Source organism: Aquarana catesbeiana, linkage group LG01, assembly GCF_042186555.1.
Source record: "Aquarana catesbeiana isolate 2022-GZ linkage group LG01, ASM4218655v1, whole genome shotgun sequence".
In the NCBI taxonomy this organism is placed as follows: domain Eukaryota; kingdom Metazoa; phylum Chordata; class Amphibia; order Anura; family Ranidae; genus Aquarana; species Aquarana catesbeiana.
In genome coordinates, this window is record NC_133324.1 from 336,038,505 (window position 1) to 336,053,130 (window position 14,626).

General features: G+C 43.7%; 1 protein-coding gene across 4 annotated transcripts in view; it reads right to left on the reverse strand.

Annotated features, from left to right (window-relative positions):
* The window catches only part of LOC141145217 (uncharacterized), a 67,352-nt gene that overhangs the window by 31,140 nt on the left and 21,586 nt on the right, over positions 1-14,626 (reverse strand). For 3 of the 4 annotated variants that reach the window (XM_073631725.1, XM_073631733.1, XM_073631717.1), the window contains exon 4: positions 3,986-4,261. In XM_073631725.1, the coding sequence (XP_073487826.1) occupies positions 3,986-4,261 (276 nt within the window). The remainder of the gene's footprint in view (positions 1-3,985; positions 4,262-14,626) is intronic. The other variant, XM_073631740.1, reaches the window with a different exon arrangement.

The window sequence follows — 14,626 nt, forward strand, 5'->3', positions numbered from 1 at the left end:
ACTTTTACCCTTAACCACTTGCCGACCGGCTCCTGTAGATATACGTCAGCATTTTGAAGATGGATATCTCGGTAACGGCAGCAGCTACTGCCACAACCGAGATATCCATCTCTTCAGGAGATGGTCCTGTGTACGATAATGGTGGTCTCTACAGCGGATTCGCAGAGAGTTCATCGTTATCGGCAACGGGAGAGGTGCCACCCCCCTCCCGCCGCTCTCCCGTGCCCTCTGTCGCTTAACAGAGCCGTTGGCAGTGGCATAGGCGATCGGGTCCTCTTTGTGTCCGGGTATGGAGACGAGTGAGGGGAAGATGGCCCCCACCCGTCTCCATACCATAGGAGGGCAGAAGCGACGTCAAAACGTCACTTCCGCCCATAGCTCTTAAAGGCACATTTTTTCAAAGACATTTTTTCAAATGACAAAATTATTTATTTATTTATTTTATTGCATTTTAGTTCAAATATGAGATCTGAGGTCTTTTTGACACCAGATCTCATATTTAAGAGGACCTGCCATGCTTTTTTCTATTACAAGGGATGTTTACATTCCTTGTAATAGGAATAAAAGTGACCCAATTTAAAAAAAAAAAAAAACAGTGAAAAATTAATAAAAAAGAAAATTTTTTTTTTAAAGTGCCCCATCCCAACGAGCTTGCGCGCAGAAGTGAACGCATTCGTGAGTAGCGCCCGCATATGAAAACAGTGGTCAAACCACACATGTGAGGTATCACCATGATCGTTAGAGCGAAAGCAATAATTCTAGCCCTAGACCTCCTCTGTAACTCAAAACATGCAACCTGTAGAATTTTTTAAACGTCGCCTATGGAGATTTTTAAGGGTAAAAGTTTGACGCCATTTCACGAGCTGGCGCAATTTTGAAGCGTGACATGTTGGGTATCAATTTACTTGGCATAACATTATCTTTCACAATAAAAAAAAAATTGGGCTAACTTTACTGTTGTCTTATTTTTTTATTCATAAAAGTGAATTTTTTCCAAAAAAGTGCGCTTGTAAGACCGCTGCGCAAATACGGTGTGAAAAAATCTATTGCAATGACCGCCATTTTATTCTCTAGGGTGTTAGAAAAAAAAACAATATATAATGTTTGGGGGTTCTAAGTAATTTTCTAGCAAAAAAAACTTGTAAACTTGTAAACACCAAAATCTCAAAACGAGGCTAGTCCTTAAGTGGAGACTATGAAAACTCTCATTACATGCTTTATAACAGAGCCCTTCATTTCCTCAATTTTTCTTTTCTGTGCAGCCCACGTGGGTATAGAGTCACACATGGGGGTGTATACACAGCGGTAACTGAAACTCCCCTCCCTCCTCTTTTCATGTCCTCCTATTACTAAACACTATAGGGCAGTGGTGTATTTTGGTTTTGTGCTGCCCTAAGCAAGACTAAAATCAGGCACCCCCATCTGAATTTGCCACATCCCTTCCTGTTTAAGATCCACCCCATCATCTGTAAACTCCACCCCTTCATCTTTAGGCTCCACTTCTTCCTATTAGAGCTCCATCTCAAGAAGTGGTCAGAGGCTGCGGACATGATACAGGAATTAGTCAGAGACTGCAAACATGATACAAGAGATACTTAGAGACTGAGGACATGAAACAAGAGATGGTCAGAGACTGCAAACATGATACAAGAGATGGTTAGAGACTGGGGACATGAAACAAGAGGTAGTCAAAGACTGCAGACATGATACAAGAGATAATCAGAGACTGCGGACATGATGCAAGAGATGGTTAGAGACTGTGAACATGGTAGACGATATGGTCAGAGACTGCAGACATGATCAGAAACCGCGGATATGATACAGGAGATGGTTAGAGGCTGCGGACATGATCAGAGACTGCTGACATGATCAGAGGCTGGGGACATGATCAGAGGCTGTGGACATGATCAGAGGCTTTGGACATGATCAGAGGCTGTGGACATGATCAGAGGCTGCAGCCATGATCAGAGGCTTTGGACATGATCAGAGGCTGCGGACATGTTCAGGGGCTGGGGACATGATCAGAGGCTGGGGACATGATCAGAGGCTGCGGACATGATCAGAGGCTGGGGACATGGTCAGAGGCTGGGGACATGGTCAGAGGCTGGGGACATGGTCAGAGGCTGCGGACATGGTCAGAGGCTGGGGACATGATCAGAGGCTGCGGACATGATCAGCATCTTCTCTAACATGATCATCGTCCTTCTTCTAATACATTTGCCAGTTATTATTTACATCAATGTGACTGTCCCCTCCACCCGAGCCCAGCCAAGGTGAGTCAAGACCAAACGCCCCCCCGCCCGAGCACAGCCGCCGAGGTGAGCTGAGACTGCCCCTCTGCTGGAGCCCAGCTAATTGGAGACCAGCCTTGGTCAGCATGTGTCAGCCTATATCCATCAATGAGCTTCAATAAATAGATAAAAAGCTGTGTTGAATGTTTATTGTAAGAAATACTGTACCCTCTACAATAAATTCTAAAAAATATCAGCCCAAGGATTTGTGACTTTTATATTTATAAAAAATGCTGGTAATTACCAATATCCTTATAATGTATATGTTCACCCTACTTAAATGTGCCATTTTTGTTTATTGGTAGCCTACTGATGTAAGGGACTAGTGGTAGGACTCAGAAGGACTCACCCACACTGCTGAGAGGAATTGTCCTTCATATCTACATGTACAGTGACCACATGGGCATAGAATGCAGAAATGACTACTAAAAAACTACTATTCACCAGCCCTAGGCTAGGGCTACCTACAATTAACATATACAACCAATATGTGAATGAAGGCCGAAACCAGACTGTCAAACTTTCAGCCCAAAGCACTGCGTCAGTTCTGAAGACACAGAATGGGACCACTGTCACATTGATGGAGACACACATCTGATTACATGAGAGAGTTGCTTTCCCAGTGCTACCTCTCAATCTGACAGTCTGCTCCTGCAGAGCACAGGAGACTGACAGCTTGTGCAGAGCAATGAGTGCCTCTCCTGTCCCTGAGTCTGTCCTGATTACCACCTCTCCTGTTACATTCTGTTTGCATAGCTATAAATTATTGATAAAGGCCCCTCATACTGCCATAAGCAACAAATGCAAAGGTATGCGCAGGGGGCGTGCCAGGTGTGCCTGGGTACACCCTAATCACTGTGGTGCTGATTCCCCTACTGCCCAGGCTTCCCCCCATGTTGCTACCCCCACAGTGCTGCTGGTTTTCCTCCTCTCCCCTCCCCTCGGCTGCTGCAGGGGATGTTCAGGATGGAGAGTGGGAAAAAATGGCTAGTCAATATGTAATTTACTGGCCCCTTTACCGGTTCCTTCCTTTTATAAATTAACACAGTGAACACACTCAGGCTGGGTTCACACTATCTTTGCATGTGGCTCGCAGCAGGGGTCCAGTCACCATTTTAGGTCCGATTTCAGCCCAAATTTTTGGCTGAATTTGGACCTGAAATGGACAAAAAGACTCACAGGACTCCTGTGCAAATTCGCACCGGAGCCACAGCGGAGATATGCACCAAGCAAATTATATAGCACCAAGGAAATTCAGAAAACTCAGTGCAAAATATATTGTCTTGCTATTTGTTGCTTTAATTCATTGATCATTTCTATTAGTAGAAGGTGCAACTTTTGTGTGTCTAAGGTGTTCTTTTTTTTTTTTTGCATGTAGTAAGCATCAAATATATTTTTATAATGCACATTTAAATATTTAGTAATGATTCTGTAAGCAATTAAAGCTTCTTCATGAATTGTGTATTTCTGTAAATAGAAAAGTACAGCTGAGAAAGGCAAAATTGCAGATCTCAGGGATCTCATGTTGCAAATGGAAACCAGAGGCTACAAGCAGTGGACTATAGAAAACTGTCTACTTAGCTGTAGGTTTTATCACTTGTCTTCACAGTGAACACATTCCTAGTCTTTGGAGTAAATTGCAGAGGGGGTTATGTTTTGTGCAAATGAAGAGATAAAAATAAAGTTAACCTTACCAGTTAAAAATATAGTGATTTCCTTGCTTCTGGTAGATTGATAACTGACTTCCCAAAAATCACAGGCGTAACTTCCAGCATTGGCATAATCCAGACTGTGGATTCTATGCATATGTGTGTTATCAGTCTGGATATAGTTTGAGTCCTTATAAAAATTAAAGTGTTTACTCTTATAGTCACCCGAGGCATTACACATCAGAGTCACAGCTTCTCCTCTCACATACACTCTGTAGTCAGGTGACACAGTGAGGACTGGATGCGAAACTGTAGAATCACCTACAAAAGAGGGTCATTAGTTAAGAAATCTTATTCCCATAGCTGTAATGCAATGTTGTTCCATGGAACTTAGCAAGAAAGGGTTTCCATTAAAATGTATTCATATGTAGCCGTGGCCAACATCACTGGTATGTTTGACAGCAGGGACTGGCTACCATCACTGCTGAATGGCACCACTGGCCATCTGCAGGACTATATAGAGCCATAGAGAGAGCTAGTGGAAAGCTCAGCCCACCACCCAAGATCACAGAGAGAAACAGAAAACTGAGCTGCCGTGGATTTTGGGAAGAACAGAGCCTGCTGGGAGCAAATTTCATACCTTTCAACTTTTTGAGATGGGAATGAGGGACACCTATCAGCAAAAGTATGCAGGCATAAGACACACCCCCTACCAAAATCCCTTAACCACTTGAGCCCCGGACCATTATGCTGCCTAAGGACCAGAGGTCTTTTTCCAATTTGGCACTGCGTCGCTTTAACTGCTAATTGCGCGGTCATGCAATGCTGTACCCAAACGAAATTTGCGTCCTTTTCTTCCCACAAATAGAGCTTTCTTTTGATGGTATTTGATCACCTCTGCGGTTTTTATTTTTTGCGCTATAAACGGAAAAAGACCGAAAATTTTGAAAAAAAATGATATTTTCTACTTTTTGTTATAAAAAAAATCCAATAAACTCAATTTTAGTCATACATTTAGGCCAAAATGTATTCGGCCACATGTCTTTGGTAAAAAAAATGTCAATAAGCGTATATTTATTGGTTTGCGCAAAAGTTATAGCGTCTACAAACTAGGGTACATTTTCTGGAATTTACACAGCTTTTAGTTTATGACTGCCTATGTCATTTCTTGAGGTGCTAAAATGGCAGGGCAGTACAAAACCCCCCCAAATGACCCCATTTTGGAAAGTAGACACCCCAAGGAAATTGCTGAGAGGCATGTTGAACCCATTGAATATTTATTTTTTTTGTCCCAAGTGATTGAAAAATGACAAAAAAAAAAAAAAAAAAAAATATTTACAAAAAGTCGTCACTAAATGATATATTGCTCACACAGGCCATGGGCCTATGTGGAATTGCACCCCAAAATACATTTAGCTGCTTCTCCTGAGTATGGGGATACCACATGTGTGGGACTTTTTGGGAGCCTAGCCGCGTACGGGGCCCCGAAAACCAATCACCGCCTTCAGGATTTCTAAGGGTGTAAATTTTTGCTTTCACTCTTCACTGCCTATCACAGTTTCGGAGGCCATGGAATGCCCAGGTGGCACAAAACCCCCCAAAATGACCCCATTTTGGAAAGTAGACACCCCAAGCTATTTGCTGAGAGGCATATTGAGTCCATGGAATATTTTATATTTTGACACAAGTTGCGGGAAAGTGACACTTTTTTTTTTTTTTCATAAAGTTGTCACTAAATGATATATTGCTCACACAGGCCATGGGCATATGTGGAATTGCACCCCAAAATACATTTAGCTGCTTCTCCTGAGTATGGGGATACCACATGTGTGGGACTTTTTGGGAGCCTAGCCGCGTACTGGACCCCGAAATCCAATCACTGCCTTCAGGCTTTCTAAGGGTGAAAATTTTTGATTTCACTCTTTACTGCCTATCACAGTTTCGGAGGCCATGGAATGCCCAGGTGGCACAAAACCCCCCCAAATGACCCCATTTTGGAAAGTAGACACCCCAAGCTATTTGCTGAAAGGCATGGTGAGTATTTTGCAGCTCTCATTTGTTTTTGAAAATGAAGAAAGACAAGAAAAAACATTTTTTTTTTCTTTTTTCAATTTTCAAAACTTTGTGACAAAAAGTGAGGTCTGCAAAATACTCACTATACCTCTCAGCAAATAGCTTGGGGTGTCTACTTTCCAAAATGGGGTCATTTGGGGGGGTTTTGTGCCACCTGGGCATTCCATGGCCTCCGAAACTGTGATAGGCAGTGAAGAGTGAAATCAAAAATTCACGCCCTTAGAAAGCCTGAAGGCGGTGCTTGGTTTTCGGGGTCCCGTACGCGGCTAGGCTCCCAAAAAGTCTCACACATGTGGTATCCCCGTACTCAGGAGAAGCAGCAGAATGTATTTTGGGGTGTAATTTCACATATTTCCATGGCATGTTTGAGCAATATATCATTTAGTGACAACTTTGTGCAAAAAAAAAAAAAAAAAAAAAAAATTTGTCTCTTTCCCGCAACTTGTGTCGCAATATAAAATATTCCATGGACTCGACATGCCTCTCAGCAAATAGCTTGGGGTGTCTACTTTCCAAAATGGGGTCATTTGGGGGGGTTTTGAACTGTCCTGGCATTTTATGCACAACATTTAGAAGCTTATGTCACACATCACCCACTCTTCTAACCACTTGAAGACAAAGCCCTTTCTGACACTTATTGTTTACATGAAAAAGTTTTTTTTTTTTGCAAAAAAATTACTTTGAACCCCCAAACATTATATATTTTTTTAAAGCAAATGCCCTACAGATTAAAATGGTGGGTGTTTCATTTTTTTTTTTCACACAGTAATTGCGCAGCGATTTTTCAAACGCATTTTTTGGGGAAAAAACACACTTTTTTTAATTTTAATGCACTAAAACACGCTATATTGCCCAAATGTTTGATGAAATAAAAAAGATGATCTTAGGCCGAGTACATGGATACCAAACATGACATGCTTTAAAATTGCGCACAAACGTGCAGTGGCAACAAAATAAATACATGTTTAAAAGCCTTCAAAAGCCTTTACAGGTTACCACTTTAGATTTACAGAGGAGGTCTACTGGAAAAATTACTGCACTCGATCTGGCCTTCGCGGTGATACCTCACATGCATGGTGCAATTGCTGTTTATGTTTGACGACAGACCGCCGCTTGCGTTCGCCTTAGCGCGAGAGCAGGGGGCGACAGGGGTGTTTTTTTTTTTTTTTTTTTTTTTCTTTATTTTTTTTTGCTTTTTTAATCTTACTTTTAAACTGTTCCTTTCATATTTTTTTTTTTAATCATTTTTATTGTTATCTCGGGGAATGTAAATATCCCCTATGATAGCAATAGGTAGTGACAGGTACTCTTTTTTGAAAAAATTGTGGTCTATTAGACCCTAGATCTCTCCTCTGCCCTCAAAGCATCTGACCACACCAAGATCGGTGTGATAAAATGCTTCCCCAATTTCCCAATGGCGCTATTTACATCCGGCGAAATCTAAGTCATGAAATACTCGTAGCTTCCGGTTTCTTAGGCCATAGAGATGTTTGGAGCCACTCTGGTCTCTGATCAGCTCTATGGTCAGCTGGCTGAATCACCGGCTGCATTCTCAGGTTCCCTGTTGAGACAGGAGAGCCAGAGAAAAACACGGAAGACGGTGGGGGGGGGGCATTCCCTCCCACGGCTTGTAAAAGCAGTCTAGAGGCTAATTAGCCGCTAGGATTGCTTTTACATGAAAGCCGACCGCTGGCTGAAAAGAATGATACCAAGATGATACCTAAACCTGCAGGCATCATTCTGGTATAACCACTCAAAGTCGTGAATGGCGTACCTGAAGACAAAAAAATGGTTAACAATGGTTAACAATAAAGCACAGTAAAGTGTAAATAATTACACACCTGAAAAACAAACATGATAAAACATAATAACAATAACAATAACAATAAAACATTGCAGAATAGAATACAGTAAAAAAGAGCAGAACAATAGAGAGAGAGAATAGAGAGAGAGAGAACAATAAAACAACAACTATTTTTTTTTATTTCATATTTTTTTTTTTTTTTACACTTTTTTTGTAACTAACTTTTATAACGGTAACCGGTTCCAGGTTCGGGTCTCTCAAAATGCGATGGCATCTTGGGAGACCCTGTGAAAGTGTGCCTAGTCTGTGCAATGCTGTACCCTACGCTAATACTCAACTAGTGAATGGTAGCGTTCAAAACATTCACCAATGCAAGACCAGGATTGTCAGGACAGGAGGGACAATAATAGCGGGTGTCATGCCTATATCCGCGCTCTTACTGCAGACACAACATCTTTTTTGGGGGTTCGTTGGGTAGGGGTACTCGGGAGGACATAAAAATGCCTCTCATGCAGCCGACTGCATTTGGTTGGGGATGTGAATGGGGGAAGTACGGGCGCTGCAGAAGCGGTGGGTTCCCAATTAGGATTGGCGAATGCAGCAGGAAGGGCATTATGGGCACGATGGGCCTGTGTTTGTCTTTTTGGTGGCAGCGGGACACTACTTGTGCTTGCCACCTCACCAGCTTCAACTGCACTTATGGGACTCGCCACGTCACCACGTGTTACTGCAGTGCTGGTTTGACTACGACCGGGGTGTACTAGGCCGCTGGCGCTTGCCAGTTCACCAAAACGCTACCAAAAAACGTTAGCGATCGCAGGGATCAGGCCTGACTCTGCGAACGCTGCAGTTATGCGTTTAGTGTTTTGTAAGTGTCAGTGATCGATCGATACTGCACTTGGGTGGGCTGTGCCGGGCCGGGCGGAGGGGCAAAACGCAGGTGCTAGCAGGTATCTGGGCTGATCCCGCTAACACTGCGTTTTTGGGAACCCTAAACTGCTGGTGACGCTAGTATAGATCTGATCGGATCAGATATTGATGCGATCAGATACTATACCACTAAGGGAGGTGTACGGTGCGTGCGTGGGTGTTAGCGGTACTGGCGCTAATCTGACGCTGCCTGGGGCTGGTGCTTGCCAGTTCACCAAAACGCTACAAAAAAAACTGTTAGCGATCGCAGGGATCAGGCCTGACTCTGCGAACGCTGCAGTTATGCGTTTAGTGTTTTGTAAGTGTCAGTGATCGATCGATACTGCACTTGGGTGGGCTGGGCTGGGCCGGGCGGAGGGGCAAAACGCAGGTGCTAGCAGGTATCTGGGCTGATTCCGCTAACACTGCATTTTTGGGAACCCTAAACTGCTGGGGACGCTAGTATAGATCTGATCGGATCAGATATTGATCCGTTCAGATACTATACCACTAAGGGAGGCGTATGCTGCGTGCGTGGGTGTTAGCGGTACTGGCGCTAACCTGACGCCTGGGGCTGGTGCTTGCCAGTTCACCAAAATGCTACCAAAAAAACTGTTAGCGATCGCAGGGATCAGGCCTGACTCTGCGAACGCTGCAGTTATGCGTTTAGTGTTTTGTACGTGACAGTGATCGATCGATACTGCACTTGGGTGGGCTGGGCGGAGGCACAAAACGCAGGTGCTAGCAGGTATCTGGGCTGATCCCGCTAACACTGCGTTTTTAGGAACCCTAAACTGCTGGGGACGCTAGTATAGATCTGATCGGATCAGATATTGATCCGATCAGATACTATACCACTAAGGGAGGCGTATGCTGCATGCGTGGGTGTTAGCGGTACTGGCGCTAATCTGACGCTGCCTGGGGCGACGCATATCACCGCCGGGCGATCAGGGGGCTAAACCTTTATTCGGTAATAAACGGCGGGTGCCCTGACACTATAAAAAATAAACGAACTAACCAGCGTCATCCGTAACGGTTATACGGTGATCAGTGGTGAAAGGGTTAACTAGGGGGCAATCAAGGGGTTAAAACATTTATTAGGTAGTATATGGGGGTCCCTGACGCTATAAAACGCTGACGGCGAACCTAAATATTTACCTCACTAACTAGCGTCACCAGCGACACTAATACAGCGATCAGAAAAATGATCGCTTAGTGACACTGGTGACAGGGGGTGATCAAGGGGTTAAAACTTTATTAGGGGGGGTTAGGGGGGTACCCTAGACCTAAAGGGGGGTAATACTCACTGTCCCAACACTGTAACTGTCACAAACTGACACTATGCAGTAATCAGAAAAAAAAAAAAAAAAAAACTGCTGGTGTCAGTTTGTGACAGGGGGGGGGGGTGATTGGGGGGGGATCGGGGGGCGATCGGGGGGGGGATCGGGGTGTTTTGTGTGCCTGGCATGTTCTACTGTGTGTGTGTGTGTTGTGCACTCACATAGATGTCTTCTCTCCTCGGGCCGGAACGGAAAATACCGACCCGAGGGGAGATGACATCACTTCCTTTGCTGCTGTTTAGCATACAGCAGCAAAGGAGTGTTCTCATTGGCCGGCGGCGAGGGGGGGGCCACGAACGGATGGTCTCCCCCTCATCACGGATCGCCGCTGGACAAAAGACGACCGCCTCGGGCACCGGGGGGGGGGTCCGATCGGACCCCCCACCCGCGGAAGGCAAATCACGTACATGTACGTGATTTTGCCTGTCCGTGCCACTTTGCCGACGTACATCGGCGTGAGGCGGTCGTCAAGTGGTTAAATGAAAATTGTACAAAAAAACAAGATCTGGTAAACCCATTTACCACTACTATTCATTTATATTGGCTTTTGGAATTTACAAATGCAGCAATTTAGAAATTGGATGAAAGGTTTAGTGCTGGAAAACACTTTTTGATAGATAAAAAGTGCATTGTATATACATCTATATGGATCAGATCAAAATGAGGGACAAATGAGGAGGAATGAGGGACAGAGGGACATTGCTCCAAATCAGGGACAGTCCCTCGAAATCGGAGACAGTTGGGAGCTATGAACTATTGTGGGAGATGTAGTCCCAAGACAAATTGAGCCTGAATTACAGATTAGCTCTGGGACTGCATATCTCAGCATTAATAGAACTCTGTAGAGAGGAAAAAGAAGGTTTGTTCCCTGGCTCAAGGCAGATGTAGTGAAGACATTGTAAAAGATGGACTGTGCTGCAGGCTGTTAGTAAAATATTTTGTCACTGCATCAGAGATGCAGAGAGGCAGAGTAGCAGACATCTCCTGGTACATGAGAATGCCGCTGTCTCTGAACAGTGCTGCCTCCTAATCGTTGGAGGGAACACCACTGTTGCTGACCGTTGCTGATGCCTGATCATTGGGAAGATCGTTAGTGCCACTGACTTTTCTGAGCCACCAAAGGAGAACAGAGGGAGACCAGCTGTCACTCCAGGAGTTGGTGAGAGGTTGCTAGCCAAACTCTACTGCACACCATTAAAGAGTAACAGCGATGATTGCTTGGGACACAGTCTAGTCGCCTATACCTGGGTTCCAAAAAACTTATCTTGAGCACTCCTGTGCCAGATCTGGGCCACAATGTTGTGGCCAGTATGCAAAAAGTTTAATACAGACTGAGAGACTGTTATTGTAACACTGTCCCTTAAGTAGGACCCTTCCTAGTATAGAGTTTAGAGGTTATTCTCTGGACTACTGGCTTACCACCAACAGTATACCATGCTACTATTTATATATCTGTTTGCCATATGTATATCCTATTTGCTACTATTTTATGCACTGATCAGCCATAACATTATGACCACTGACAGGTAAAATGAATAACATTGTTTATCTCATGAAAATGGCACCTGAAAGTGGGTGGGATATTTTAGGCAGCAAGTGACTGGGCCACAAGGACTTGGTCAGAGCATTTTCAAAACTACAGCTCTTGCAGGATGTTCCCAGCCTGCAGTGGTCAGGACCTACCAAAAGTGGTCTAAGGAAGGAAAACTGGCGAGTCAGTGACAGACAAGGTCATGGGCGGACAAGGCTCATTGATTCACATTAGAATTGTAGGCTGGCATATATAGTCCGATCTAATAGAAGAGCTACTGTAGCTTAAATTGCTAAAAAAATAATAATTATAGTTAATAATGGTTTCCATAGAAAGGTGTCAGAACACGCGGTGTATCGCAGTTTATTGCATATGGGGTTGCGTAGCTGCAGACTGGTCAGGGTGCACATGCTGATCCATGTCCACAGCCGAAAGTGACTATATTGGGCATGTTAGCATCAGAACTGGACCATGGAGCAATAGAAGAAGGTGGCCTGGTCTGAAGAATTACATTTTCTTTTACATTATGTGGATGGCCGGGTGCATGTGCGTCGCCTACCAGGGGAGGATGGCACCAGGATGTACTATGAGAAGAAGGCAAACTGGTGGAGGCAGTTTGGTGCTTTGTCTACAGAAGTTCATGTGTCAATGGGTCAGGGCTGTTTTGGCAAAAAGAGACCTACTCAAAATTAGGTGGGTGGTCATAATGTTATGGTGGGTGGTCATAATGTTATGGCTGATTGGTGTATATTTGTTTGTGGGTTTGTTGCCATTTCCATTTCTCTGGTTGCCACATATACTGTAGATAGTTACAATAAACATCCCTTTTTCAGCCTGGGTGTGTCAAGGAGCATGGTGCTGCTTGTAGAGTCCAAGGCTCTGAGAACCCAGAACCTACAGAAACATTGGCTTCTTTGGGGGTAAGCGCTATACATTTATATGTGACATTATTTTATATTTTCTTTTATCAACTTGTTAGCTGTGAACATAATACTAGGACAAAACATAAAGTAGAACCCCAGCCAAAATGTCCTCTGTTCTTTGTATGCTTCCCTGTGCCTTGTGTTCTCTGGATATCTTTATTCTATTCGCTGTGCTGTGTGTATTATTTCTTCAGACTGCTGAACTCTCTGCTCTAGGCTTTCTGCATAACGTATTCTGGGCCACTTTACTCTGTACATTACTGACTCTGTATATCTTTTTTTATTGTGCATTTGTACCTTACATAATGTGATGCATGCTGTGCTATACATTATAGACTCCAGATTGTTGCACTGTATTGTACATAACTTGGTGCACGCTATGCATTAAATAACATGCTACTGACAACAGCACTCTTTGGGGTTGATTTACTAAAGGCAAATAGGCTGTGCACTGCAAATGCAGTTGCTCTAGATCTAAAGGGGAGCATGTAATGAAAATTTCAAAAAACAATAGTTTTGCTTGGACATGATAGGATGATAGAAATCAGCAGAGCTTTCCCCAATTTCAGAGCTTCTCCTCTTGCAGTGCACTTGAAGTGCTTTTGTGGGTGCACTTGCAGTGCACAGTATATTTGCTTTATTAAATCAACCCCACTGTCTCTCTGCGCCAATGTAGCAGGATCTACCAGCAGTTGGCTGAATGTAATATGGAGAACAATGGTGCTAAATAAAGAAAAGGCAGGAAATGACATGGACTTTTACTGTTTTGTTCATTTAAGCACAGGAGTATGTATTTTCATACAATGTCCAGTTTACACAGACTGTGTTTTGCTAGAATGCTCTCTCTCTTGTGCTCCCCCTCCCTTCTCAAGGTTTCAGATTTGCAACTTTTAGAGATATCTGCTGACATATAAAATTACATTATTCTGTTTGCTGTTGTTTTTTTATAACATTTCACACCGCCCCCTTTCTTATCTTATGTATAAAATAGAATGTAATAATAAATCTTGTTAAAACAGATGCTCTGAAAGAATCTGATGCCCAGTCTCTTTCTGTTTTATCTGTTCTCTGCAATTGCAAATTTAGTGTCTCAACCAGAAAAATCCATAACAATGAAATATTGTACTTTATTTATTTTTTGTTTGCATAATCTACTTGGTTGCTATATTGCAATGGTGTGAACACCCATCATTTTGGAAAATCACAAAGTGTGTTGATTTTTTTTTATGCTTTGAGAGACCTGTATGCCTACACTGCAGGAAAATACATGGACGTGTCTTAGAAAATGGGAGGAGTGGAATGAGATGAAGGGCCAGAGGTGTAACTAGAACCTTTGGGGCCCCAGTGCTATAAACCATGAAGGGCCCCTGAACCTGACCAAGGCACTTCCCACTGATCCCGGGGCCCTTTACTCCCATTGTGGGACCCTTTATTACGGTCCCACAGTGGTCCACCTTCCTCCCCTCTTGGGGTCCCGCCAACAGGAACGCCAGAGCCCAGTCGCAAGTGCGACCTTTGCGACCCTGGTAGTTTCACCACTGTGTTAGTACTTTTTTATTTTTGAAGTTTTATTTCTTTATATTTCTTTTTACTATTTTATATATTTGTTTTTACAATTTTATTTTGTATTCTTTTTACATATTTTTTTAGGACCCCAGTTGGGGGGCTTTGGTGAAATATCAGGGGTCTAAACAGACCCCTGATGTCTCACTTTTGAGATAGAAAGGGACTGAGAACAGATTCATCAGTCCCTTTCTCTGCAGCCCCAGCTGCACAGAATGAATGAACAGGAATGGCTCTGTACAGAGCTTCCTGTTCATTCATACACTGGGGCATAGTAAACACAGTTTACTATGTCCCAGCTATGAATGATAAAAAAACATTTCAGAATAGAATCGGTACAAATCACTGGCTCTATTCATTAAGACAAGAAAGGAGCTGGTAAATTACACATTTACTGGCCCCTTCCCTGTTCTCCATCCTGACGGGGGGGGGGGGGGGGGGGCAGGGAAGCACACAGGAACCAGGGGCAGCAGGACAGGGATAGGGAGGTGATGGTAGCGGCATGTGGAACAACTAATGCTCTTAATTTCTCTCCTGCAGCTG